We start from the raw sequence: 26,593 nt of genomic DNA on the forward strand, positions 1-26,593 counted from the left end.
CAAGTACTGATAATATCTAGCTTCTTTTAGTCTTGACGCGAAGTTCATTCAGTAATATTGCAGCTATCAGTTGGCATCCGTTTAGAGGGAACAACAATTATTGCGATGTGTCAAAGTCGTATTATGCGACCCAGCCATCTTATGATTACAAACAATAATCTGTCGTGCCCACTTTCGTTTTATCGTAATGCATTTGGATGTTGACAGCTCAGCTCGCACTCACGCGTTAACATTTTTGGCACCTCAATTGTTGGATGAAGATTGTCGGCACCTCAAATATATTATTGGGCCTAATTGGTTAAAACGGATGGCTTAAACGAGAGTTGTGAACCTTGACACCGTCGAAGTCTGACTGAGAAATTGTGGAAGTCAACGCTTATGGCGGATCAGCTAAGTTAGGCCTCTGACTTAGCTGAGAGAGAGAGAGAGAGAGAGAGAGAGAGAGAGAGAGGACGGCCAATACTCAGATGCTTGCACAGAGAGCATTTGACAAGTATGAGCGAGTTGACCTGAACAGATTCAGAGTCTAACTAATATGCAACGCTTATCTTCTCGTCTACTCCAGCCTCGAATGCCAACAGCTAAGCTAACGCGCTTTCTTCCTGTACGTATAACCTTCAATAAGTGATCTCCGCATCTATTATATAATAAACAGGGGCAGAAGGCCATCAAACCATCGCGTGGAGCTCTCTATCCTGTAAGTTATAATAATAAATCAGCACCAGTAGTAGTACAGTGTGATCAAGTATATGGTCGAGATTAGGCGCGAACGTATATCTCCCTTATAGCTCAATCAGAACTACGTCTATCCTCCACAATATCACGATCATCAGTACTATTCCTCCTGCCATCAGTACTATTCCTACTGTGTTAGCTGATCCAATAACAATAACAAACAAAAGCGCTGATCCCTCTAGATATCTCTGTCAGATCCCTCACTCCCTCTCTCATCGTGAACACTGATGGAAGTGGCAACATTAACAAAGACTAGGCCCGCGTCGATGATGAGCATTTGCGGAGTCCTCCTCTTGATGCTGGCGCTGACGATGAACGCGGCGAAGGAGGACGCAGAGGCTGCTGGCACGACCGTGGGATTCTACAGGAAGACGTGTCCCAATGCGGAATCCGTCATCGCTGGCGTGGTGAAGGCCCGCTTCGCTCGGAATCCCACCATCACAGCCGCCCTTCTGCGCGTGTTCTTCCATGATTGCTTTGTCGAGGTAATCATATCATTTAAAACGTAATTACGAAAGTAATTACTGTATAGTTCAATAAAACTAACCATATTTATCATCCTATAGGAATTAGCTTAACGACAGCGGCGCTGCCGCTTCCTAGTGTGATGTCACCCAAGCATTATCATTTAACCTTATAAGGAGGGTTATTAGCTATACGACAATCATATTGGCTATTTTAGGGACCCAGCATGACTCAACTTAATTAGTATTTGTATCATTTGACCTAGGGACCGAATATGATCATTGTTAATTATATGGCTGATGGTTATGATCCTCTCCACCGTCCACGTCCAATTATTACTGCAGGGCTGCGATGCTTCCATTCTGCTGGATTCCACACCAGGCAACACAGCCGAGAAGGAGTCAGGACCCAACCTGACCGTGCGAGAGTTTGATCTCATCGACCAAATCAAGGCCGCTCTCGAGAAAGCCTGCCCCCGAACTGTCTCGTGCGCCGATATCATCGCCTATGCAACCCGAGACTCCATTGCTCTGGTATGTGAATCTCGCTTGCTTTATAAACTCGCCACCCTTCGACTGCATGCGGACACTTACAGCACGTTCACACACGGTTTAGCAAAGATCGATCATGTGTATAAACAAGTTTTACATGACTGCAATAAGTGCTATGTTTAACACCTTAGTGAGTTTGATCGATGGCACACTTACCATGACCTTACGTACACATATAGTAGCCGGTATAACAATGATCGAGAGGCGGATGGTGACCATTGATTTGCCTGTTAAAGGTCAAAAGACAAGTTTACAGTACCTTTGTGAGACACAAGGTCAATTCATCTGTGTACTAATTATCTACAAGTCCATTTGTCATCAGCGTCATCAGCTTATCTAGACTTGTTGTACCTTATCATCTCTTGCTTAACCGCGCAGCAAAGCCTGGATGGTTTTTAAATTAGCCCTAAAAGATAAGTTCAGTGCATGATCCTTGAAAGATGTTATGGCCAACGTTGATGTTTTGTAAAATCTGAAAGAATCAATTTGCCCGAGTCTGACGAAAGAAGCCATCCCTGCTACTCACGTACGTATGTGTTATGAAACATGCAACAGGCTGCAGGTCCACGCTATGCAGTGGGAGGTGGAAGATTGGATGGCAAGGTGTCGAGGGCTCAAGATGTCAGCTTACCGGGGCCCACCTTCAGTGTAGACCAAGCGAGCGCATCCTTTGCCCAGAGAGGGTTGAACTTGAATGATATGGTGGCCTTACTAGGTGAGCGAATTTATAATGTACGGCAATGAGATTATAGGTGATTGTTACAATGGCGGTTGTCGGGGACACCAAGGTCGTCGGAGCCCCACGTAAGGCGTGTGGTAGCTAGAACGTGTTGCCGGAACCCTAATTAGTGGCAAAGCACACGTTTGATCTTCAGAGACATGAAATGATGAAAATATTGCATTAATAGATAATTGGCTGGCTAGCAGGGGCTCATACGACGGGGTTCGCGCACTGTTTCTTCTTCAGCGACAGGTTGGCCAACTTCCAAGGCACGGGGAAGCCGGACCCGACCATGAACCCGAAGCTGGTGCCCAAGCTGGCCAGGCAATGCCGGAGCCCCAGCTCGGTAGTGGCGCTGGACCAGGGCTCGCGGGACCGCTTCGACGCGTCCTTTTTCACGCAGCTGAAGTTGAGGAACGGCGTCCTGCAGATCGACCAGGCCCTCACCGCCCACCCTCGCGCCCGCCGCCTCGTCGATTCCTTCACCTCCCGCACGGCCTTCTTCCCCGCCTTCGTCCGAGCCATCCTCAAGATGGGTAACATCGGCATCAAAACAGCCCCCGCCGGCGAGATCCGTCTCAACTGCCGCCGGGTCAATTAAGTAGTGTTGGTCATCGTTATATATATATATATATATATATATATATGTTCGACCAGTCATCGATATCTAGTCGTTGATATCCCATCACAGATTCATTTATTCTTTTCCGATGGACAAGATCAGCTTGAAATTAACACAAGGAACTTTAGACATCTATCCATATAGAAAAAAAGAGAAATTTTCTAGATACTTATCAAAGTATCTAGAAAAAGTGTCAACTAGTAAAAGTGGAACACTTTACAAGTTAGTGATATAGTAAAATATTCTTATATAGGAATTTCAAAATTCTCTAGTTATCCATGTAGTGAACTTTTACTATATAAACAGACTAGTTAAAACTAATCATATAGTATTTTTTTATATATAAGAAAACTAGTTGCAATCATATAAATAGTTTTAAGAATTACTATTATGGTAAAAAATATAAATTAAAATAATTAAAAATTTAATAGATGTTATCTTCATTAATAAAGAGGTCAATTCAAGATGCATATATCATGAATACTCAAAGGTTTATTGTGATTTTTTGTGACATGAATTTTCTCTCTATAGAGTAACCAATCCACGAGAGCTTCTCTCATGGCTGGCAATGTTTGCTCATTGCATCCTCCTAAAAAAGTAGGATCTCTCTTAATAACACCATATGTAGATTTTAACGATGCATATAGCTCATCAATGGATTGGATGTCTAAATATTTGAGGAGAATGGTTTCTTGGCATTCCTCTTCAAATGCATCAACAACCTGCATTTTAGAAATACAACATAGATTAGTGTGCTACTACATCATAAGTTAATTAGCTACTCTATTGTCTTAATATCTAACAACATTGAGTTACCGATGAAGTTCTTGATGGCAATTCTATATTAAAAGAATCCACATTTTTTGATGACTCAACATGGTCAAGAGCCTATAGTATAGACAAGAAAATAAAGTTAACAAAATTAAATTATGCTACATTTAGTTTAAAAAATGCAAAGAAGCACCTTAGATAATTTCTTATTTTTTCCCTTACTCTCCTTTTGTTGTTGCTTGCTTTGTTGCATTTTCTCGCTTATCTTATCACAATAAGTTTGTAGTTAGATATAATTTATTAAATGCATATATTAAAATAAAATATCAAGAGATGGCTAAGCATACCTTTCGTACATGAAGACTTTTCAGTGCTACTTCAATCTCGTCAGAATCTTGGATCATATCTTGTGGAAGAGAGTGTTCACTACTTCATGAACCCTATAATACAAGAAAAGTAAAACTTAAAATGAAATATCTTTTAATTTAAAAGTATACAAAAATTAAGAATATATGTATATATTCCTCATACAGATGGAATTTCTTGTAGTAGCTCCATAAAACTATGATCTGAGTTTAAATAGTCCTTAAACATAGGTTAAGTGTTAGAGATAATCAAATGGAAAAAGACTACAAACCAAGGTATACTAACCATTTCATTATTTTTTTGACATTTTTCGGAAGCAGAAATTGAAACAAGAGGCGGACCATCATTGTGAGATTCCAACCAGTACAAGCAAGAAAATTGAAGTCAATATCAAAAACTAAAAACTCCAAATATTAAAATATTTAAATGAGTGAACGATGTACATACATGTGTTACACTATTCTCAGAAAAGATACATTGTTCTTCCACCATAAGTTGTGGATAATACACCTCATCACTTGTATCCTAAAATTTTAGAGAAAATATAATGAAATGTAAATATATCTAAGAAACTTAAAGTAAAATTATTATAATAAATATAAATATAATAAAAATTATACAATAGAAAAAATAAAACTTGAGATGAAAATTGCAAATCTTACCAGTTTTTATTGTATATCTACTTGCTTGAAGCTATGATTCTTCTATTAAAAAAACATAGTTGTGCCAATCAGTACCAATTTCTTATGTATATAATCCATGGTGAGAGAATTTTGATAAATAAGTATGCTTACCTAAGATATATCCACCAAAGATGATCTTTTCCTCTTGAGTTTCTTTCTGAGATTTTGAGCAACAAAAAGATAATACAGATATACATCCTCCTTTTTCCAAACACTACAACAAAAAGGGTTCATAGACACGCTTGTAGACGCAATATTTGAATTGTGAAAAAAAATGTCGGGCGCGTTTATTAACGCGTCTATTTGCGCATCTACAAAATCGCGTCTAAAAGCGCGCTTATGATCAGAGTTACATGCACACTTAGACGCGCCTATAGACGCGCGTATAAACGCGCTACGTAAATATATAATCATATTTATAAAAAAGTGAACATATTCATATTGTGCGTCTATACAAGCGTGTATCTACGCGTCTAAAATCGCGTTTACTCTGAAAGTTTTTGACGAGAATAGACGCGCATTTATCCTGCAATTTAGACGCGCTGATAGACGCGCAAAATAGAGGTATGAAAAAAAACCCAGAGAGCATGTGGCTTTGCAAGCCACATGCTCTCTGGTTTCTTTTTCCCCATCAACATCAAATTGTATGCTTAGGAAAAACAGAGAAAGATTATTTCGAAGATTGGATACTGAAAACAAAACAATATATGTAGCACACGAAATTTCATATATATAGATGAAAGGTTTTTACATTATGAGTTCTAGTGCTTGTGACGTCATGGTTGCAAGCACTAGCTGAAAGTAATACATATCAAAAATGAAAATTACAAGCCAAGGGGAGGCATGCATGCATGGGGCTCCTCTATATCTCCTCAAAAGAGGCATCATCATCGCTACCACCACCGCTGTCTGTGCCGCTGCCATTGCCACCACCGCTACTGCTAGTCCCCCCTTCGCTATCCTCAACTGCATCAGGGTTTGCCTACACAAAGGATTAAGGTATATAAATACCATTACAAACAATAAATTAGAGTTATCTATACTTTTCATGTAAAAAATAAAATATACCTCTTCTGGTGGTGGAATCCTCATGGCGCGATTATATTGCTCCTCCGTAATGAGTCCCTCCTCGTAGAAATGCTGCTAAGTGGACGCCCGGTTATGACCTCGATGGTAGCCTACCTCTCTAGGAGTAGGCATCCTACCAACGATATGATACTACAAAACAATTTGAACATACAACATATTAAAACACACTACATAATGAAGTGAAACAAATTACAATATTTAATTTTTAAAAAATCAAATAATACTTACAAACTCAGCCTCCCATGACTCCCTGCCACCCGATCCATAATGCGACGATCCCATGGTTGCCATCTGGATATGTCGCGCCTCTCCATGCTGGCGACTTGTCATTTTCTCCGCTGCTCTCTTCTTGGCCTCTTTCCACTCCTTGCGGTGGCAATTGGGTGGTTGGCCATATCCAGGGCGCCCTTGCTCTTATCTCCGCAATGACTCCTTGGCGCGCGTCATAAGGTGAGATCTCTTGTTATGAAGCGCGTCTCTCACCTTTGACCGTCCCCAATCATCTGAGAATCGTGAATTCTCGGGATTAGGGTACCTTTTATGTACTGCCCGCAGCACCTCTTGCCACAAACCATTTTTTTGGTACTTGAAGGGAATCGTGCAATCTTTGTATGTGGCATGCACGATACTCCTCAAGTAGGCTATCACTTCCCTCCCCTCAAAGTCATGCAAGATACCACCAACATCAGTGATAGAGTACTACATTTGTGGAGGCTCACCTCTCTCATTTTTCGATGAGGGTAATCGAGAGCCACCACCTAGGCAACCCCCACAAAGCCCTCGACCTCCTCGTCCTCCCGCACCACTCTCTCTTCTCCCTCGACGTGCACTACCCTCTACCTCACTCGATACATGTGCTTCTGCAGATGCACGTGCTTCAGCCGATCCATGTACCTCAGCTGATCCCTGTGTAGGTAAAGATGTGATAGGTGTCCCAGACATCACACTGAAAACCTCATCTGCAGTGGGAGGGCGACCAAGATAATTGGTCATCTCCCCCATGAATTGCTCCTTGTTGAATGGGGTGCTGGAGGATCCAGGATTCCACATCTACACAAGAAAAATCATATTACCATGTGTAGATAAAACATATTACATACAGCGTCTATACATGCGTCTCTGTGCGCGTCTACACCTGCGTCTCTGTGAGCGTCTGTCAGCGCGTCTCTGTGGGCGTCTGTCAGCGCGTCTCTGTCGGCGTCTGTCAGCGCGTCTACTTCCGCGTCTATAGCTGCGTCTACACTGTCATCTGGACGCGCTGACAGACATGCACAGTCGCACCATTTCTTCTCAAACTTGCTTAAAAAACAAAAAACCTCCATAGATGACAAGATCCAGCATGTGAAGAGAGAGAAGAGAGAGACAAACAAACAGAGAAAGCAAACAAGATTGAGAGAGAGAAGAAGAACTCACCTTCTTTGCTTGTTCCAACGGGTGGCCGCGGCTAGGTTGCAAGCTCCTTGTCCTCCTTCTCCCTTCCCTTGGTAAGTTGCTTCAATCTTGTTCTCTTCCTTGCTGTTTGGCTCTTGTGCTTTACTCTTTGGCTCTTCTTTCCTCTTGTCCTCTTTTTACTCTTATTTCCTTGCCTCATTGTCTTCATGAAGTGATAGATAGACACGAGTACGCGCAAAAAACGCAGGAAAGCACAGGTTTGAAAAGAAAGCCATAACTTTTTTAAAATTTTTCTATACTTGCGTGACGCATCTGTCAGCGCGTGTAATGGCGCATGTATATGCGCAGAGAATTCCTGTTACATGCACTTACAGACGCGAAGGAACAATTTAAGGAATCAATGCATGCATTTAGGGAATCAATTGACCTATGTGGTGATATATATAACAAAGCTTGAGGATAAGAGATAACACATTGGGAAGTCAATTGGCACATATATATGTAGTGACTTACTAGACCATTCCACTTACAATTGCATATTATCCCACTTACGTATCAATAGGTGGATAAAGCACGAATGGTTTTTAGCTAGAGAAAAATAATGCAATGAAGATGTACACGAAAGAGATAGAGAAAGGCATATTATCCATCAATCAATCAAAGATATGTACATGAAGTGACTTAATATAGTAATTAAAGTATCGTCATTTTTAGGATACTCCATTGACTTCTACAAGTTCCTATTCACCTTGAAGTAGAATATGTTTTAAACTACTCAGAATCTTGGGAAATTTAAAGAAAAGATAGGATTATTTGCCACCCAAGCCTACCCTGCTTACTCTATTGTTGCCTGAGAGATTGTTGCAGGGGCTTCCCCCAATTATGAGGTCAATCTTTCCCACTACATCCACAATCTCAGCCAACTTATCATCAGTAAGATCTCTAAAATCATCCTCCATTTGAAATCGGCCATGTTTGTAAGGTTTTGTTTCACTAGCTGGCTATTATATTTTTACATTTATCATTGATCTCCACAATAACAACAGCCTTCAAAATTATGCCCAATTTGTGCAATGCCACTTCTTTCCCACCAAGGCTCGAGAATAAGGACAGAACTGTTAAACCTTGCGGATATAATTCTTTCAGTGGTGAAGGACTGTACGCAATAGTATTGACCTGAAATGAGTTGCCCAATGCATCATACCGATTTGAAAGGGTAGAGCAGCCTCAAGTGTGGTCACGATCATATCCAAGCACCAGCTCAATCTCATGGGGTTCAAGTGGGCCAGCTTGGCCTGGGCTGACCCAAACCAAGTTCCATATTTTGCATGCCAGGACAATCTCATGTTGAAGATAAGAAGGTATCTTGCTTTCTTTGTGGGAAGAAAATATTTTTTTGATCAATCCACATATAGTGCTAGGGGCACCCCGTGTGTTTATGCAATTCAGCTTCTCTCTCAGATCCCATGGGGGCCAATACTTCTTTGTTTTCGGAAGCACCTCAAAGATTGTCATGGGAGCAGGGGGAAGGATCAACCTTCTTCCATCTACTGGAAGGTTATAAACATAACCACTCAGCCTAAAGCATGCTGAAAAATATCTAGAGTCAGTGAACTCTGGATCTATGCCATTAAAATGTCGTTTGATGGTCTCCCACTCTGAATTGGGAACGTTCTCAACATTTTCAAAATAGAAAAAGGAAGGGCCTTCCATCAAACTATTCAATGGTTTTGGCTTGCCTTTAAAAAAGCCAAGAATTCCAAACCCCATGCCCTTTTTGAACTTGAAGGGTGGGATAGAACCTAGATGTAGACGTGATGTTTTTCCATTCATAGATTGAGTCTCGAGCCATAAAACACTCGAGTCTTCACTGGCACTTTTATCCAAGTCTAGAGTAAAAGTAATGCTGATCTTTGTTTTAAGGCCCAAGTAAGTGTACCATAGCTTAAGGGCTCTTTCATCTACCCAGTATATTTTGCTACAGACACCTCGTGATGGTCCAGCATGTCTAGTTATTTGAACACCTCGTGAGGGTCCAACATGTCTAGTTTGATCTTTTATCTTTTACGACTAGTGCACATTATTCAATGCACTTTGGTATGAGGATAAACATATTCGAACTCAATGTATAGATGAAAAGAGAAATACCCAATATTGTGGTGTCCTTGCTCACTTCGAGGATGCCAATGGTACTTCGAGTAATTATTAACTCTATTTTTTTAATTCAATGATTCAATGTGTATTCTTAATTCTATGGTTTTTATAATGCGCACACGTGCATGCTCAAGAATCAATTTCAGGTGGTTAAATAATTATTAACTTTGGTTTTTTAATTATGTGAATTGCAATTTTAGGTGGTTAAATAATTGTGCGTCTATTGGCGTGTCTATATTAGTGTCTATTTGCGCGGATATATAGACGCACAATTCGCGTCTATTTACACGCACATTTACACGCACTTATAGACACTATGATAGACGCGCCCGACTTTGCGCGTCTATGCCTCGTTTCTGTTGTAGTGAAAGGTAAGTAGCACCAGGAAACTCAAGGGGTAAAATTTGATCATAGTTTTGATCTATGATCTCTAAAATTCTATGTTTGTTATCTCTATTATTATGAAACCGCAAATCATTGCCAATCTCATGGCTCTTGACCCAATTATATACTTTTATGTGATTAGCATAATACCTAACATTTTGCGTATCTCAATAGTATATTAGTAAAAATGGTTTTCCAAACTCATATTGGTCTTCTCGACTAATCCTTTTAGGTGGTTTGAAAATCTGGTCATATGTAGGAGTCTTCATCAGAGATACATCCCCTATTTGTATACTCTTGATTTGCTTTTGAGGTGGCAACTGGACTCTTTTACTTTGTATTGAAACAAGTTTGCTCATGCTCACTGTTTGTTCAGAACTATGATTCTTTGATTTTAGTTCCTCAATTGTTTTTTGCAGAGTGATGATAGTTTGCATCATTGAATCTATAGTTTGTTGACTTGGGGAGGCCATGAGACAAGCTAAAATTAAATCAAGAAACTATGTTAATATTCAACCAATAAAGAATCAATCAATCATATAAAAAGGATACAACAATGATCGCACTCTCTTTTTCTCTCACTCTCAATGATTTTAATGGGCTTTTAATTTTTAAAGAAAAACACCATACAACAATACAATATACAACTATACAAACAATGAGACAAGCTAAAATCAAACAAGATACAAGCTAAAATCAAATTTACAACTTTATATGCTAGTATTCCTCAAACAAGAGATTATATCCATACATTAATCTTCTTCATTGAAGCAAGAAATCTTCTCATTCTTTACTAATCACACATGCACACATACACACAAAGGTCCAACTACCTATACATGAGATCACAACATGAGCTATATCCACGAGATACCGTCCTGATATACAAACACCCATAGATAAAGCATTATGATATACACAATGGGATGGCGATCAGAAAATGATGTCCATTATGACCAATGCTACTAGCACCCATTTGGATCTCCAAGAATGGAACACACACACGCTCTCTCTCTCTCTAAAGCAGTCAAGTTACATCACGTGATCTCCACACTATTGGAACATCCATAGACTCTCCAATTGATAATGTTACTCTCCTTCTCTTTGTAACTTCAAAGTTTGACATTACCATGCTACACAAGTTCCAATCCCTCCAAATATCTTCATCAATATCAATTCTCCATGTACTTCTATTATGATCACACTTCAACCATGACAATTTGCACCTTTTTTCTTCATAATTTACCTCTCTTATCATTGCATGAATGTACTCTCCATCTATATCATCATATTTTCTTACCAACATAATATCATATTTTTCCAACCAAGGAGGTATACAACCAACTGCCCCTATTTGTAATAATCTTGTTCTTTGAATTAGATCTTTTACCTATATACAACAAGTCTATTATGTAAAGGTAAAGGAACAAACTTATGCAATAAAGAACTCAATGGTCTTATGCAATCCCATGTAAATGGAAGTCATTGAGTTTGTAGTACACTCATTCCCATGATTGGATCTATAAGTAAGCATTCTTCTTTTTCTTTTACAATTATGCATTGCTTGCAATATTCTCCACTAAAAAAGGTGTAATACTCTCCATCCCATTAAATGGAAAAAAAAATAGTGAGTCTTGCTTTCCAATGACCTATACTTTCTAACGTACTACAAAAAGTGTTAGTTTTTACCACGATGTCATCTGCGATCTTGTATATTTCTCCATTATAAAGAATTCTTCTATATGTGGTAACTAGTTGTCCTACTAGTGCATTCTCTTGAAGACCAAGAAATTGCGCAATATATTTCTGTTCTTCTGATGAAAGGGGCCTACGTTCTCTTCTCTTTTTTGTGATTTAAATGCCTTTTTCACGCATCATTATGTTACAAGGATATTGGGAATCATCTCTTTCAAAAAGTTTCCACATCTCCTTTGCCTTCTCAATTGAAGAAACCTCCACAATTCCATTCTCATGAAATGAATAACAACACAGTGTCTGGTAATCAGTGAAAGCATAACCATCAGGTAAAACAAGACAGGCATGTACTTGGATAAGCATTCTTTCATGTGGCAAAAGCCCATCTACTTCCATTTCTAATAACTTAAATATTGAAGTAAAGAATGTCCTCTTATAATAATTTACATAAGATATTTCGTTAAAGCGATTATTAGTCTTTACTGTTATATATAATGCTACCTTTCGCTCAAAGTCACAACACCAATACACATCATGCGATCCATGTCTCAATATGTCATCTAGTAGTTCTCCATTTCCTGCAACGTGTTCTAAGGGAGAAGAAGTAGCACCGAAGGCTTCTTCCTTTCGAACTCTCCAAGAAGGAAACAAAGTACACACAACACCTAAACACTCTTATGACCAACCAATACATCGACTATAACTATAGAAGGCATGTGCAATATCTATGAGCAACAAGCCTAGGTCAAAATTTGACTTTGGTATCTCGTCAACTATACCTAAAATATATGGTAAGCACCATTGGATGAACTTTTGGTTCTCTTCGGCCTTAAAGCTTTCATTGTACTTACTTGGATTACGAGGCCACCGTCCATGACGAATAAAGGGTGGAGAGAGCTTATAAGCATTTTCACAACAAAAATCTATCATCTTTTTCTTTTCATTGGACATGGCTCTCATGAGTACTCGTATGTATTTTTGAAATATATTTAGAGATAACACATGCATCACATCATATACCAAGTTTATTGACAAGTTAAAACCATACAAATCATACAATTTCCATAGAATAGACTCTTTAGCTAATCCTACAAGCTTTAGTTTTCCATCCTTTTCAGCTTGTGTGGATGCCCTCTTTGAACTTGATAAGGCATCAATCATTTCACCCATGGACCTTTGGGTTGGAGGATATATTGCTTGATATCGACTACCATCATAAAGGTAACGTCTTTGGAATGAGGGATTACTAGTATCAAGAGTAGCTTGGGCTTTGTCTCTACGACAAAAGAATCGCCCACTATCTTTGAAGGATCCTATTTTGCATTGTGCAAGATGATCCCCTCTAACCATCATTAGTATTAATCTAACAACACAAAAGTTTGATTGTCCCATTGGATTTTCAAAAATCTTTTCTACAGGGTAGTTGTATGACACTTGCATACCATTTATGTAAAGGTCTTGTAGCTCACTAATAAGTGGTCTTAAAAAAGTTTGAAATACATCAAGAGTATTGCGAATAAATTCAGAGCAACTAAAAGGTATGAATAAAATAGGAATAATGCCTAGTATGGAACCCTTCCCACCATTAAGAACCTTAATTTCAGCCACACCACAGTCCTTTTGAGTGGTACGAGAGGCTTGGAAGCCATCCCAATGTAAAAGAAGTGCCAAGTTCTGAGGATCACCTCTACACATTTTCCTTTTACATTTGTTGAGATGCCGACATTTTTTACAAACAAAATTATGCTCGTGCATCTCTTGGTCAAAAACTTGTTCTAGAACTATTGAAAAACAAGACCTTGGAAAATCTGTATATACTTTCCCACATGTAGGGTTGTTGCACGCAACAACCATCTCATACTCAGCATCAAGATTCCAAAAATCTTGATACTCACGACACTTTGTTCCATCCCAAAACTCGTTTATGAATTCTGATTGCATATGGATATCTTTCCCTAACCATATTGTTTTATGACGCCACATGCTTAGGAAATCATGACAAAGTGTCTTGGATCACACTAAAAGCTCTAATTGTTTCTTTAGAGGTAAATAATCAATAGCTAACATTTCTCTCCTTGGTTTATTGCATTTTTTACACTTTTCACAACATTCAATACAATCACGCTTTAGTATTCTTTTTCGCATTTTTTGTTTGCAAGAACACAAGACTACATCTTTGGCACAAGAATCTTCTTTACTAGGTGTAAGAAGTTCAATTTCATGATCATTGTTTTTACTTCCCATGCAAAACCTATAGCGCTCAGGTTGGACCATGCCAAGACCATGATACATAGAGTCAAGTTGCTCCCAAGATGTCGGGACTCTCACTCCATCAAGGTTTCCATCCCATGTATTAGGTAGTAGCACTAATAGCTTACTTAAACTTGGCTTGCACTCTTCAACTCTTTGAGCCCTAGCCCTTGGATTGCCCATGTCTCCAAACAATAATTGGAGCATCTTCTCTTGTGCACTAATTGATATCTGGTTCTCATCCCAAAGAGCTTGAAGCTCAATTATTTTTTATATAGTTTGTTGATATAATGATGGCCCAGTAATAGATATGTGATTGTCAATAGAAGGATCTATTTGAGGAGACTCAACATGGTTAATTGAGTTGTTGTCATGACTAAAGGGGGGACTTATAGAAGTATTGATAGTTTGATCATTGCCTTGTTCATGTTGCCTTTCATTAGAAGGAGTAAGACCAATTTGCATACTTAGTGCATCATATTTGGCCTTCAACTCGTGGTGCCTAATAAAAGTTTGTGGACCAACACTCCTCCCACCATTACAATATGCAAGGCAATGACACCACCTACGTCATCTATTTAATTAATCTATGTTAGTTTCACCATGCATTAGAGATGATTCTTTGTGCCTTCGGTTCTCAAGATGATCTCCTTGCACATTTGAGTCCCTTGGTTCACTAGGATGTGATCTTTCTAGAGAAGAATGCATAATCCCAAGCATGTCATTTTTAGCATGTCTAAAATAAGTACTACGATTCACTAATTGCCAACCTTCAGTACTATGTGCACAATTATAGTTACATGTGCATTTTCTTAATGTGCTTGTAGAAGAAGAAATCCCTTACTTGAGTATCTTCAAAAGGTTGATGAAATTATGAGCTCCACGATTAAAACTCCAAGATTGCAAAAAAATGGCCCATAACATAGTTTACGTTAATAACATATTTTAGTTGCGCAGTTAATATCATAGTCTATACTAGTTTAGCAATAGAGCTACATTTAAAACCAGACTTTGTAGTTGATATCATAGTCTATACTAGTTTGTTATTCTCAAACACTTCCTTAAAAAAAATTAAAACCAATTGAAAAGAAGCAATCTTTCCCAAACACTTCCCAAACACTTCCTTAAAAACAATTAAAAAGAAGTAATCTTTCCTAAACACTTAAAGTGATGGGGTCAAATTTTGTAAACATTGGCATTAGTTGATGAGCACATAAGTGGGTATGAGGCCAAGATAAGGAATTGGAAAGTCGAGGAAAAATGAGGGAAAACATAAGGATAGGAAGAGTGAGGAAGACTAATGGCTTGGAGCTAGGTGTAAGTTTGCTCTTTCTTGTGATGAAGAGTCCAAGTGGGGCTCTAGAGCAACATACTTTGTTTGTTTTGAAAGAAGTTTTAATACATGTATTTGATGTACACAAACAAGGGGGATGCTTAAGTGCATAGGTAGTTTATTATTTGCAAATAGGGAATAAGCTTAAGTGTAATAAGTAGGGGGACCTTCTTGTTCAATTAAGTAGGGGGCCTACGTTAAAACATAGGCCCTAATTCCTTCTTTAATAGACAGAGAGCTAAGAAGAAGGAGAAAACTTATCGTGTTGTGGCTTGTTTAAAATCCTTGGTAGCTAATACTGAAAACGATTGGTAATCAAGTGGGTGTTGGATCGATCTAAACTAGACAAATTCGAGGAATCACTAGAGCTACTTGAGGGAAATAAAGGAGGAGAGGTATGAATCATGATGTAATAGACATGTGGCTAGCTCTCATTCGTGATGTCTTCACATGCACACTGTAGTCAGTGTAGTACTGCTGCCAGAAGACTGGGACTGACCAGGCATCATAATTAACCCACAACGCGCATCAGGAATTACAGCGGGTAGCTGCGCAGCAGAGCAGCCACTGCACAGAGCATCCATGGCTTCATAGAATGGCAGGTCGGGCATGGCGTTGCTACTGCTATACTGCTGATTTTGGTGATCCGATCAAAAGCTCACTACGATCAGCTGACCAGAAGGCTTTCAACCAAAGCAAGGGTGAGCTCAGTAAGGATAAGGTGGTTCTCAAAACACTTGTTCCGTTCTCTCTCAAACAAAGGTATGCTGCGCACTCTAACTCTGGTATTTACATATTCTTTTTGGGCAAGCCACTTTATCTAGTCCATAGAGTCTACCCCACTGGATGACTAGAAAAAACCAGATGTGCAGGCCATGCAACAAAAGGACCCGACAGGTGAGAAGGAGGAGGGGAATGGCAAATAGACGAGAAGAAGGAGGTATCTTTGTGCACATTGTACGTTCTGAGATAGTAATTCGATGAACACACCACCTAGACAGCGTTCTTCTGCAAGGATGGGCTCATGGAGACTGTCGTAGCCCCCACAGATAGAGTGATAGCATACATAAAAATGGTCGGCCCCTTGTGTCCTGTTCCAGTATGTGCACCTCATGCTGACATTGTGCACATACCCTGCAACGAATCTTGCGATCTGGTCCTCCGTCTTCACCCTGGGGTCATTTCTGAGGACATTGACAGAGAAGGGCAAGAAGAAGAAGTGTGCTTCAGAGGGGTCTAGTGTAACGAAGGAGCTCTGCAGAAGAACAATCTTGAAGATGTGCTCGCTGAAGTAGTTGCCAAGGCTGAGATCTTAAGGGTTAGAGTGGGGGAGGAATGCCTTTGTGAAACGGTCATACTGAAGGTCAGGATCAGCAACTTGTAAATTGTATGCCTCGGGATAGATGAATACCCAGAATTGCTTCAGCATGCTCTCAAAATCCTGCTGAAAAGCTTGTCAATCACGATAGAGACCCTGATCATGTGTGATATCATATTGATGATGATGATGGGAGCTGGCCGAGATGCTTGCATTAGAGTCCTAGTGCTGCGCCTTCTATGTTGCACGATCATTGTTGATCTGTATAGCGGTTGAGTACTGCTGGTCATCTGGCGTGCATGAGACGTGAGCAAATTCTTTTTGGCCAAGCCACTTTATCTAGTCCATAGAGTCTACCCCACTGGATGACAGGAAAAAACCAGATATGCAGGCCATGCAACAAAAGGATCCGACAGGCGAGGAGGAGGGGAATGGCAAACATTAGGATCATGCCCTAGTCTAAGAGGAGCAGAAGAAGGCCTGAGCAGCGCATGCAGGGGGTACAACTAATCAAAAGATTGAAAAGCATACAAAGAGAATGTGCATCTAGCAAACAAAGCCAAAGGCAAGAACAGGAAGAAAGTAGCTCTCAAAAACTCGCCCACAAGCCACTAATTGATAGAAACTGGTATGTCGTTCTGGATGAGAACCAGGGGAAGAGTGATGAGATTCAGATTTATGAGTGAAGCTGCAATGTCCAAGATCACAATGGTAACATGGGATGCTAGAGGGTTGGGCTGTGAACCCAAGAAGGATGTATGCATGAGACTCCTCAGATTGAGGAAGCTGGGCCTACTTGCTATTCAAGAGGTCAAGGTGTGCACTGAGCTTTAGCTCCTGCGATTGACACGCCACAGGACCTGCGCTGACATCAATCATCTATGAGCTCTAATTCCAATCACTTAGGTTAAAGCCTGATAATCGATCTTTAGGCTGTAATCTGATACTAATCAAGTCTCATCGATGAACCCAAATTCCAAGACAGTACAGATCAGGGGCTTATGCGCTCAAATGGGGTTTCTTGTGAAAACTGGAAGCTCTCTAGAGGCTCTTGGGAAGCTTAAGGTTATGGCCTTGGACAAAACAGGAACTTTGACAAAGGGACTGGTTAATTCAAATACTTGTTACAGGATGTCATGTGTCGAGAGCAAATCAAGCCACCCAATGGCCTCAGCCCTTGTTTCATATGCAAAGTTGCAATATGGAATTGAGCCTTCAAGTCAAGTTGAGGACTTCACAATTATAGATAGGGAAGGCGTTAGTGGTGTGCTTGATGGCCACCAAATACACATTGGTAATGAGAGACTAGCAAACCGGTTTCAATGGACTGATCACGATATGTATGGATATAGAACAGGGCATTTGGTAGAGGCCAGAGTACATCTATAAGCATGTTTCTTCATTTGTTTGTTGTTATATGTAATGTAACATTTTGGTTTGTACTATCTGCAGACATAGAAGAGACCATAGAAACCTGGAAGAGTCAAGGATGGACAATTTGTTGGATAGGTGTGAACGAAAAACTAGAAGTGATTTTATGTGCTGGTGATCAGCTTTGCACTGAAGCACTTGAAGCTGTGCATAACATAAAGGTGAGAAATTTATTTCTAATGATTTTACCCACTCTAAATGTCTAATTGTGCCATTACCTAATGAGAACTAAAATTTTTCTTCCTATCTATTCTAATCAAAGAGGGATAACTGGGAGATATGTGCAGAGGTTGGGCCTCCACATTGTCATGCTTACCAGAGATAGTCTAACTGTAGCAAATGCTGTAAACATGAAGGTGATGCTGACTTGACATTTTTAGCTCACCTACAATACAGTTTACTAGGCATCTCTTGACATCTATTACATATATGCTCAGATAAATACTAATCAACAAAATCACTGTGATCATCTAATTAATTTGGTTAAAATGTAGTTCGGCACCAATTCTGTTGAAGTGCACGCCCAACTACTTCCTGAAGAAAAGGTGAGTGTGCTTAGGCAACTCAAGGAAAAGGGATTGACTGGCATGGTGGGAGATGGCATAAATGATGCACCTGCTTTAGCAGCAGCTGATGTTGGCATTGCCATGGGTGCTATTGGTTCAGCTATGGCCATGGAGACTGCAGATGTTGCTCTCATGACCAATAATCTTAAGAACCTTGCACATGCTGTGGAGTTAGCATGCAAAGCACGAAAAAAGATCGAGCAAAACATATTCGTGTCAATCACAGTCCAGCTGATAGTTATTGTGCTTGTGGCAGCTGCATATGCATCCCTATGGGGTGTTGTTGTTGTTGATGTGGACACTTGCCTGCTTGTGATCTTCAATAGCATGTTATTGCTAGGCAGACAGACTAGAACTAATGGCTCTTGCAGTATACGTCAACATAATCATGATCACCATCACAGTGGATATAAACATTGTCATGATCAGTGCATCAGAGGCATGATCACAGCCACCAGCACAAGCTGTTGCAATCATGTGATGTTGGTCATTCAAAGAGGAACATCTTTGGACATCCAATGTTCTGTTGCAGCTTGGCCAACTTGGATGAATTTGACTTGAATGCTGCACATCGAAGGGACCTTTTTGCTATTCTTTTATAGGTTTTTTTGGGGGCAAAAACAAAGATTCATATTTTTTAGAAGGTATGTAATTGCATCAGTTTTCATACTTCTACGTCGTAAAGTAGTTAAACAGTTGCATCCAAGATTCATGGTGGTCCTTGGCACCTACATCCTAGACAAGACAAACAGAGGATGGATCGATTTGCAGCAGTAATAGAGGCTTGCCACCTATTCTTGTTTCCTGTCTTGTCTTCTATTCACATTCATTGTCTTGCCAAGAGAAAGGTTTTGACAAAACTAACATTCAAAATGACAAGCATGGCTAGGTACCAAGATAGTCTTACTCTAGCCACCTACAACATCGAGGCAATTAGCAGGGACATTAAGCAGGGGCTGTTTTGGAAGTGGGCTCTTGAGAAGAACTTTTTTGCAATTCTTGTGTGCAAGAGCACAAACTGCATTCCTTTAGTGGAAATTATTTCTTACATGGGGGATGCTTGTGCTTCTCTAGAGAAAGAGAAGGAGAATCCGCTGACGACCATAGCCATACTATATTAAAAAAACGTGTTACATGAAAGAAGCTTATAAGACATTGCAAAATTGTATCTAGACTGGAGCTTAGTGATGGTGACCGATATTGCAATCTATGATGTCTTTTCTTTCTCTATCATGAAATCTGTGCACCTCCACTCAATTCACAGAGTACGGCCTGCTATGTTGCAGAATGGAAAAAGGGAAAAAGAAGAGAAGACGGGAGTTCCAAAATGTTATAGAGGGAAAATATATTAAGGTTAGTGTTTCAACGGTAGGATGAGAACTTTTTTAAAAAATTTTGAGTTTATCAATATTTATTTCTCTATTTCGTTATTGAAGAATTCTAGAAAAAGATAAGTCACATGATCATATTGATAGCATCACCAATTTGTTATAAAATCTTACTCCCCTCCCGGCCTTCGATGACTCAACTCTTGGTGATTTTTGGTGCGTGCACCGCATCAATTATCTCTGTGAGTACAATGAGTAGACTTTGTCGATCATCATCATTCCAAACACAAGTCTTGTAGAGATTTTTGATGTCTCATCAAAATTGGAAGACTTAAAGGGATCTTGTTAACACTCAAGATTCTTTAAATTAAAAATGTTTTGTTTCATCAGTGATAATATTAGCTACCAAGACTCGTGGAATTATTTACATATCTAATAGAGTCTACATCTCTAATAAACCCCTTTCCAACATCTAGTGTCTAATTGGATCTTATATATCCTTTAATATTCCTATCTACCCAATGCTTCAAATCAATTTGCATATGTTGCTGGCATTGGCACCTTAAAATCTCAACAAATACCCCAATGACTCGTTGTTTGTATATTATTATAGACAAGGGCTCTTAAAAATAATCCTAATTGTTATCCCAAAAATATATTTGTAATATAGACTATATCTCTATAATAGTCTACATCTTTGGCTCAACAAACAAAATTTTATTGATGTTGATTATTCAACCTTTAATAGAGAATTAGATTTGTCTCTACTAGTCATGGGACGGTTTCATGGTTTTGCTTTGGAGATATTTTAAAAAAATAAAACACAAATTGGATAAGAATATAAAAGATCATTAGATTATGTAAAAGTAGAGTCAACCTTTTATTTCGATATGTAAATTCACTTACTTTTTTTTTAAGTTTTGAATTTTGTTAGAGAACATAGTCTCGTGTGTATATTGTGGGAGCTATACATGTGTATATGTGGAATTAAAGTCGTATGCTCTTGTAACATTCTAAATTTTTTTCCGCGTAAACTACCTCTAATAGGAAATGAGGATAATGATATAGCATTTTTTTAAGGATAATGGAAAAAAAAATTTCCTTATACCCCCCAGCCGACGGTCGTGCTGAAGGGGGAGAGGGGAATAGAATGTCCAGCAATGCTGGAGCTTGCTCACCCTTAGTGCCATGCCTCTCGACACATAGGAGAGGAAGCATCTCCCTCCCCTCCCCTATTTTAACCCTAGGGCTACTGCCGTTTGGGTGAGGACGCTGAGCGCCGCCCTATTGCAGAAAGAAGAGACGCCCGCCATAGCTACACTAGTCGTCATGCTGTGCCTCCCTTTGCTCTCTCTCTCACAAAGATAAGGCCGCCTCAACGCTGTACTGAGCAGTCAGGGTGAGAGTAAGGAGACTCGTGAGGGAGGGAAGTTGTCGTGATCTGCCGCCGTTCAGCCCCGTCTGCCTGCCAATCCTCTCAGCACCACCGCTTGCAGCCACAGGCCTCGCTGCCTGGCCAGCACATCGATTGGGGAAATCATTCTCCCCCCCCCTCTCCCACGTGGCGGAAGCTTTAGAAGCTTCCTGGGGGAAGCTTCTAAAGGGCTTGATAAGCCCCCTTTCAACCCCCACCCCCTGTCACGATTGTGGGAGAGAAGGAAGGAGTCTCACTTGTAGCTTTCTCACTTACATAATGGGGAAATATACACAAAGGTGGAGGCTGAAAACAATTTTCCTCTTCTTAGTTGTGTAAGCCAAAAAGAACTCTAGTACAGAGAAATAGAAGAACCCTATATATGGGTCTCAAACCAAACTCAACTAACTAAGGTGGCATACTAACTAAGCCACGAACTAGAGTAGATAAGGATAGCTGTCATCTAGCTACTATTCATGGGCGGTGTACCAACCGCATCTGCAGCTAACAAGTCGATGACATAAATGCACAATGATCACCTTGGCATATCACGAGTGGAGCTCGATATCTCAACACTCCCCCTCGAGCTCAATCCCAATTCCTGCACACCAAGCAGGTCTCTAAACTTGCGCAGGTTCTCTGCGCCCAATGCCTTCGTAAATATGTCAGCTACCTAATCCTCTGTGCTGACATAAACTAGATCAATAAGACCTAGTAAAACCCTCTCCCGCACATAGTGATAATGCACCTCAATGTGCTTTGTTCTAGCATGATAGACTGGGTTATTTGCGAAGTGTATACTACTCATGTTGTCACAATAAATGACAACTGGCCTATTTGTAGGAGGCTGATGCATATCATAAAGTAGCTTATGTAACCAAGCTACCTCACATGCAGCCATTGCTGCATCCCTGTACTCAGCCTCTGTGCTCGACAAGGCAACTTTAGCCTGTTTCTTGCTGCTCCAAGTGACTGCAGCACTCTCAAAAGACAACACATATCCACTGGTAGATCGTCTATCAGAAATACTACTAACCCAATCAGCATCACTGTATCCATGCAACTGTATCTGAACCCCAGTCTCATAAAATAGTCCATACTGCAATGTGGACTTCACATACCTGAGTATGCATCTAACTGCATCCAAATGCGGTTTCCTTGGAGCCTACATAAACTAACTTACCAATCCAACAGCATAGCTCAAATCTGGCCTAGTAATAGTCATATAAATCAAACTTCCTACTATGCATCTGTACATAGTAGGGTTTTCCAGAAGCTCACCTGCATCTGCGCTTAGCTTCACATTCTGCTCCAAAGGAATTGAAATAGACTTACAGCTTGTCATCCCATATTTGGATAGCATGTCCAATCCATACTACCTGTGCAAGAGCTGTATCCCAGTTGGTGATCTAATCACCTCAATGCCCAAGAAATAACGCATCTCTCCGAAATCCTTCATCTCAAACTTCTGCTTCAATAGCATTTTCACATGAAGGATATCTTCATCACTATCACCTGTCATAATCAAATCATTAACATAAATGACAAGTAGCATAATATCTTTCTTTGTTTTTCTCACATAAAGTGAGAAATCTGCCTTGGAAATCTAAAAGCCAATAGTGACAAGATATTGTCCTATCTTGTCAAACCATGCTCTAGGTGCTTGCTTCAAGCCATACAAGGCTTTCTTCAACCTGCAAACAAACTCAGGATGAATAGTATGCACATAACCTGGTGGGTGCTCCATATAGACCTCTTCTTGCAAATCACCATGCAAGAAGGCATTCTTTACATCCATCTGATGTAAAGACCATCCCTTTGATGTAGCCATAGCAATGATTGCTCTTACGGTTGCCATCCTTGCAACCGGACTGAATGTTTCTTCATAATCAATGCCATATATTTGTGCATACCCCTTGACTACTAATCTTGCCTTGTATCTATTCACAGAACCATCTGCATTGTGCTTCATCTCATAAACCCACTTACAACCAATTGCATTATTATCGTCAGGCAAAGACACCAATTCCCATGTAGCATTTGCTTCCAAGGCATCCATTTCTTCATCCATGGCTTTCTCCCATTTTTCTTTTCCCATGGCTTGCTAAAAAAAAGTGGTTTTGGTTCTTGTATCACTTTGACCATATAGACATAGTAAATGGTTGTAAATCCATCATATTTCAGCCTATCCACAGGATACCTAGCTCTGGTAGACCTGCGCAAAGTAGGTTCACTCCCAGGTGCTCTAAAAACATCACTGGTCTTCCTTACTCCAAGTGTAACAATAGAAGGAATACCCAACTCATCATCAATGCTCTGTTCTGAGCCACTGGATTCACCATCCACATAAGAGTGACCTGCATTCACATCAAACATGGGCTGATCTACCTTCTCTTTTCCTTTTCATGAAACCTGCATACCACTATCTGCATTGTTTTGAGGAGATTCTCTTGATCTCAATCTGCCTATCCATGGCGAAGAATGTGAACCACTGCTAGAGGACACTCTAGGTCCACTAATATTTTGTGACTGCTGCTGTGAATTCTATGCAGCATTACCATTTTGTGCATCTTCATCATCAATCACATTTACTGGTTTATACCAGCTACTCATCTCATCAAAAAAATCTATTCATTGTAAACTTACGAGTAGAAGGGTTATAGCATCTATACCCTTTCTGCTGCAGAGAGTAACCAATAAAGATGCACTTCTCAGCTTTTGGATCCAACTTGGATCTCAACTCATCTGACACATGAACATAGGCAATGCAACCAAAAATTTTCAAATGAGAAATATCTGGTTTCCTACCAGTATACCTCTCCTCTGAAGTCATCCCATGTATTGCTGCAGTGAGAGTCCTGTTCATTATGTAGACTGTTGTAGCAACTGTTTCAGCCAAGTAAAAATCTGGCAAGTCTTTTTCGTTGAGCATGGCACGAGATACCTCTCCAATATGCTTGTTTTTCCTTTCTGCAATTCCATTTTGTTGTGGGGTATGACTGCATGAATATTGCTGCTTTATGCCATGCTCCTACAAGAACCTTGCAAACTCATTTGAGAGGTACTCTCCCCCTCCATCTGACCTTAAGCATTTTATTTGCAAGCATGTTTCTTTTTCAACCATAGCTTTAAGAGTTTTGAAATGCCCAAACACTTCATTTTTCTTTTTCATAAAATACACCCAAACTTTTCTGCTATAGTCATCAATAAAAGTGACAAAATAATGACAGCCTCCAATAGATGCAGCTTTAGTAGTCCACACATCAGAGTGGATTAATTCCAATGGCTTCTTACTCTCTTGAACATGTCTAGGAAATGGTTTCCTTGCATTTTTTCCAAATTAACAGGCTTCACATACCTTATATATTTCTGCAACCTTGAATTTAGGCAATCCTGCAACAATATTTTGGGTCTGCATTGATTTAAGTCACTGTACATTAACATGTCCAATGCATTTATGCCAGATATCAATATCTGCAACTACATCGGTCCCATGTGCAAACATTGCTGCACTCAATTCAGGCATGTCTACATCCAATGTAAACATTCTTTCCTTCTTCTTTCCTTTTGCTATCAAGCGACCTTTATTTTTCATATCCTCAACAAAGCATCCATGAGGATTAAATTTGACCTGCAAGCCCGGCTCAACCATTTGACCAACAGAAACCAGATTCTTAGTGATATTCGGAACATGAAATACATCTGATAGGTATTTCTTTTTCCCATCCTGCATAAACAAATGAATTTTTCCAATCTGCACAATAGGATGTGCAGTATCATCACCAGTCTCCACAAATCCTAGTTTTTCCATTTTCCTTGCATCATGCATCCATTTTGCATGACCTATCATGTGATTTGATGCACCTGAGTCAATATACCACACTTCGTTGCTTTCTTCTGCACTTGTCACAGAATTATTCATGTGTTGCACCATAAACAAATGCTCATTTCTGTCATCACCCTGTCTACTAGAAGATGCATAATTCCCTTGTTGCAATTTTCCATTCATGATGTCATTCTGCTTTTTATAGCAGTCTTTAGCTATATGACCCATTTTACCACAGTAGTAGCATTCAACATTGATGTTTGCATTTTAGCCTCTTTGCCATCCACCACGATCTCTTTGCCTCCCCCTGCCTCTAGATTTACCACGTCCTCCTCCATAGAACTAGTTTTCTTGAGTTTGCTGCATATTCTGATTTCTTTCACGGCCTCCAAATCGGCCTCCTCTACCTCTACCTCTACCTCTTCCAGCATTTGAGTAGAAGACAGTTTCTTTTGAAGTTCCTCCTAAAGAAGATGCACCACCATTTCTCTGCTCCTCGAAAATTAGAAGAGCAATCAACTCCTCAAAATCAAGAAACCTTTCACGGACGGAAATGGATGTTCGGAACTGTGCATAATCCTTTCCTAGACCATTCAAGGTCACAGAAACTAAATCATCATCTTCCACTGGCGACCCAATGGAAGCAAGTGCATCTGCAATCTTCTTCACCTTCATGTGATAGTCATTGATGCTCATACATTCTCTTTGCACATTGTGCAACTCTTGCTTGAGCTGCATTTTCCTGGCTTGCGTATTTGTTGAGTATTAAAATGACCTGTTTTTTGGCTGATTTTTGTTGTTTTTGAGAGCTGAATGGTTGATTTTATGAGATGATTGATTGGTTTGAAAGTAGTTTGAGAGTGTTTTGGATTATATTGATTATGTTTTGGAAGTTCATGATGTTTATTAGTGGAGATATGAGGTCCTATGATGTTCTGATAGGTTCTGTATACCTTCTGTATAGCTTCTGTTTTGTTCTGATTGTCTTCTGTAAGGAGGGATGGATTGATGATTGATAGGGTTTGAGATATTGTGAAAGCTTATTGAATAGTTTTTGATAGTTTGGAATGGTTTGAGTATGAGTTATGTGGTTTTGATGACCTTCTGTAACCTTCTGTAGGTCTTCTGTAGAGCTTCTGTCTCTGTACTGCAACTGTACTGTAGCTGTTCTGGTACTCTTCTGTGACTGTTATGTATGCTTCTGTAGATGTTCTGTAGAATGTATGTGTAGCTTGGGAAAGTTTTCTAGCCTTGGAAAGAGGTGAATACAAGTGCAAAAGAGCTAAAACAAGTGAAAGAAGTAACTGCTGAAAACTCAAGTAAAGATTGAAGTGAAGTGACAGTGGTGAGCTATGAAATGACACTGTAGTGGCTCTGGTGACTCTTCATATCAGACATACCTCTTGGGAGGGGTATCCACGACCTAAGAGGGATTATTGAGAGTGATTATGAGAGATTGTAGTGAGGATATGATGTATTATTGATGGAGAGAGAGAGAG

General features: G+C 39.8%; 2 protein-coding genes across 5 annotated transcripts; both read left to right on the forward strand.

Moving 5' to 3' along the window:
* Positions 1–685: 685 nt before the first annotated feature.
* LOC148033933 (peroxidase 57-like) lies at positions 686–3,393 on the forward strand. The gene is made up of 4 exons (XM_087682404.1): positions 686–1,220; positions 1,545–1,733; positions 2,307–2,466; positions 2,679–3,393. The coding sequence occupies exons 1-4, from the start codon at positions 963–965 to the stop codon at positions 3,071–3,073; spliced, it is 1,002 nt and encodes a 333-aa protein (XP_087538530.1). The 5' UTR covers positions 686–962; the 3' UTR covers positions 3,074–3,393.
* Positions 3,394–15,462: 12,069 nt separating this feature from the next.
* On the forward strand, positions 15,463–20,134 carry LOC148033934 (cadmium/zinc-transporting ATPase HMA2-like). Of its 4 annotated transcripts, none has more exons than XM_087681918.1 (5): positions 15,463–15,973; positions 16,084–16,151; positions 17,982–18,121; positions 18,248–18,316; positions 18,455–20,134. In XM_087681918.1, the coding sequence occupies exons 1-5, from the start codon at positions 15,807–15,809 to the stop codon at positions 19,085–19,087; spliced, it is 1,077 nt and encodes a 358-aa protein (XP_087538044.1). In that variant the 5' UTR covers positions 15,463–15,806; the 3' UTR covers positions 19,088–20,134. The 4 variants fall into 4 exon arrangements, with proteins under 4 accessions (XP_087538044.1, XP_087538042.1, XP_087538045.1 ...); XM_087681916.1 differs by having other exon boundaries at positions 15,835–15,973; positions 16,076–17,864; positions 17,981–18,121; XM_087681919.1 differs by having other exon boundaries at positions 15,835–15,973; positions 16,076–16,151.
* Positions 20,135–26,593: the final 6,459 nt, after the last annotated feature.

This window comes from Lygodium microphyllum, chromosome 7 (genome assembly GCF_053477565.2).
Source record: "Lygodium microphyllum isolate KBCC chromosome 7, Lygodium_microphyllum_v1.1.10, whole genome shotgun sequence".
NCBI classification, from domain to species: Eukaryota; Viridiplantae; Streptophyta; class Polypodiopsida; order Schizaeales; family Lygodiaceae; genus Lygodium; species Lygodium microphyllum.

Excerpts from the sequence above, each read along its gene's own strand:
- LOC148033933 (XM_087682404.1), top strand. The coding sequence starts at position 963 with ATGGAAGTGGCAACATTAACAAAGACTAGGCCCGCGTCGATGATGAGC. Across the intron at positions 1,221-1,544 it reads TCCATGATTGCTTTGTCGAG|GGCTGCGATGCTTCCATTCT; the intron begins GTAATCATATCA and ends TTATTACTGCAG. Across the intron at positions 1,734-2,306 it reads CCCGAGACTCCATTGCTCTG|GCTGCAGGTCCACGCTATGC; the intron begins GTATGTGAATCT and ends AACATGCAACAG.
- LOC148033934 (XM_087681916.1), top strand. The coding sequence starts at position 17,493 with ATGAACCCAAATTCCAAGACAGTACAGATCAGGGGCTTATGCGCTCAA. Across the intron at positions 17,865-17,980 it reads GGTTTCAATGGACTGATCAC|GACATAGAAGAGACCATAGA; the intron begins GATATGTATGGA and ends GTACTATCTGCA. Across the intron at positions 18,122-18,247 it reads AAGCTGTGCATAACATAAAG|AGGTTGGGCCTCCACATTGT; the intron begins GTGAGAAATTTA and ends AGATATGTGCAG.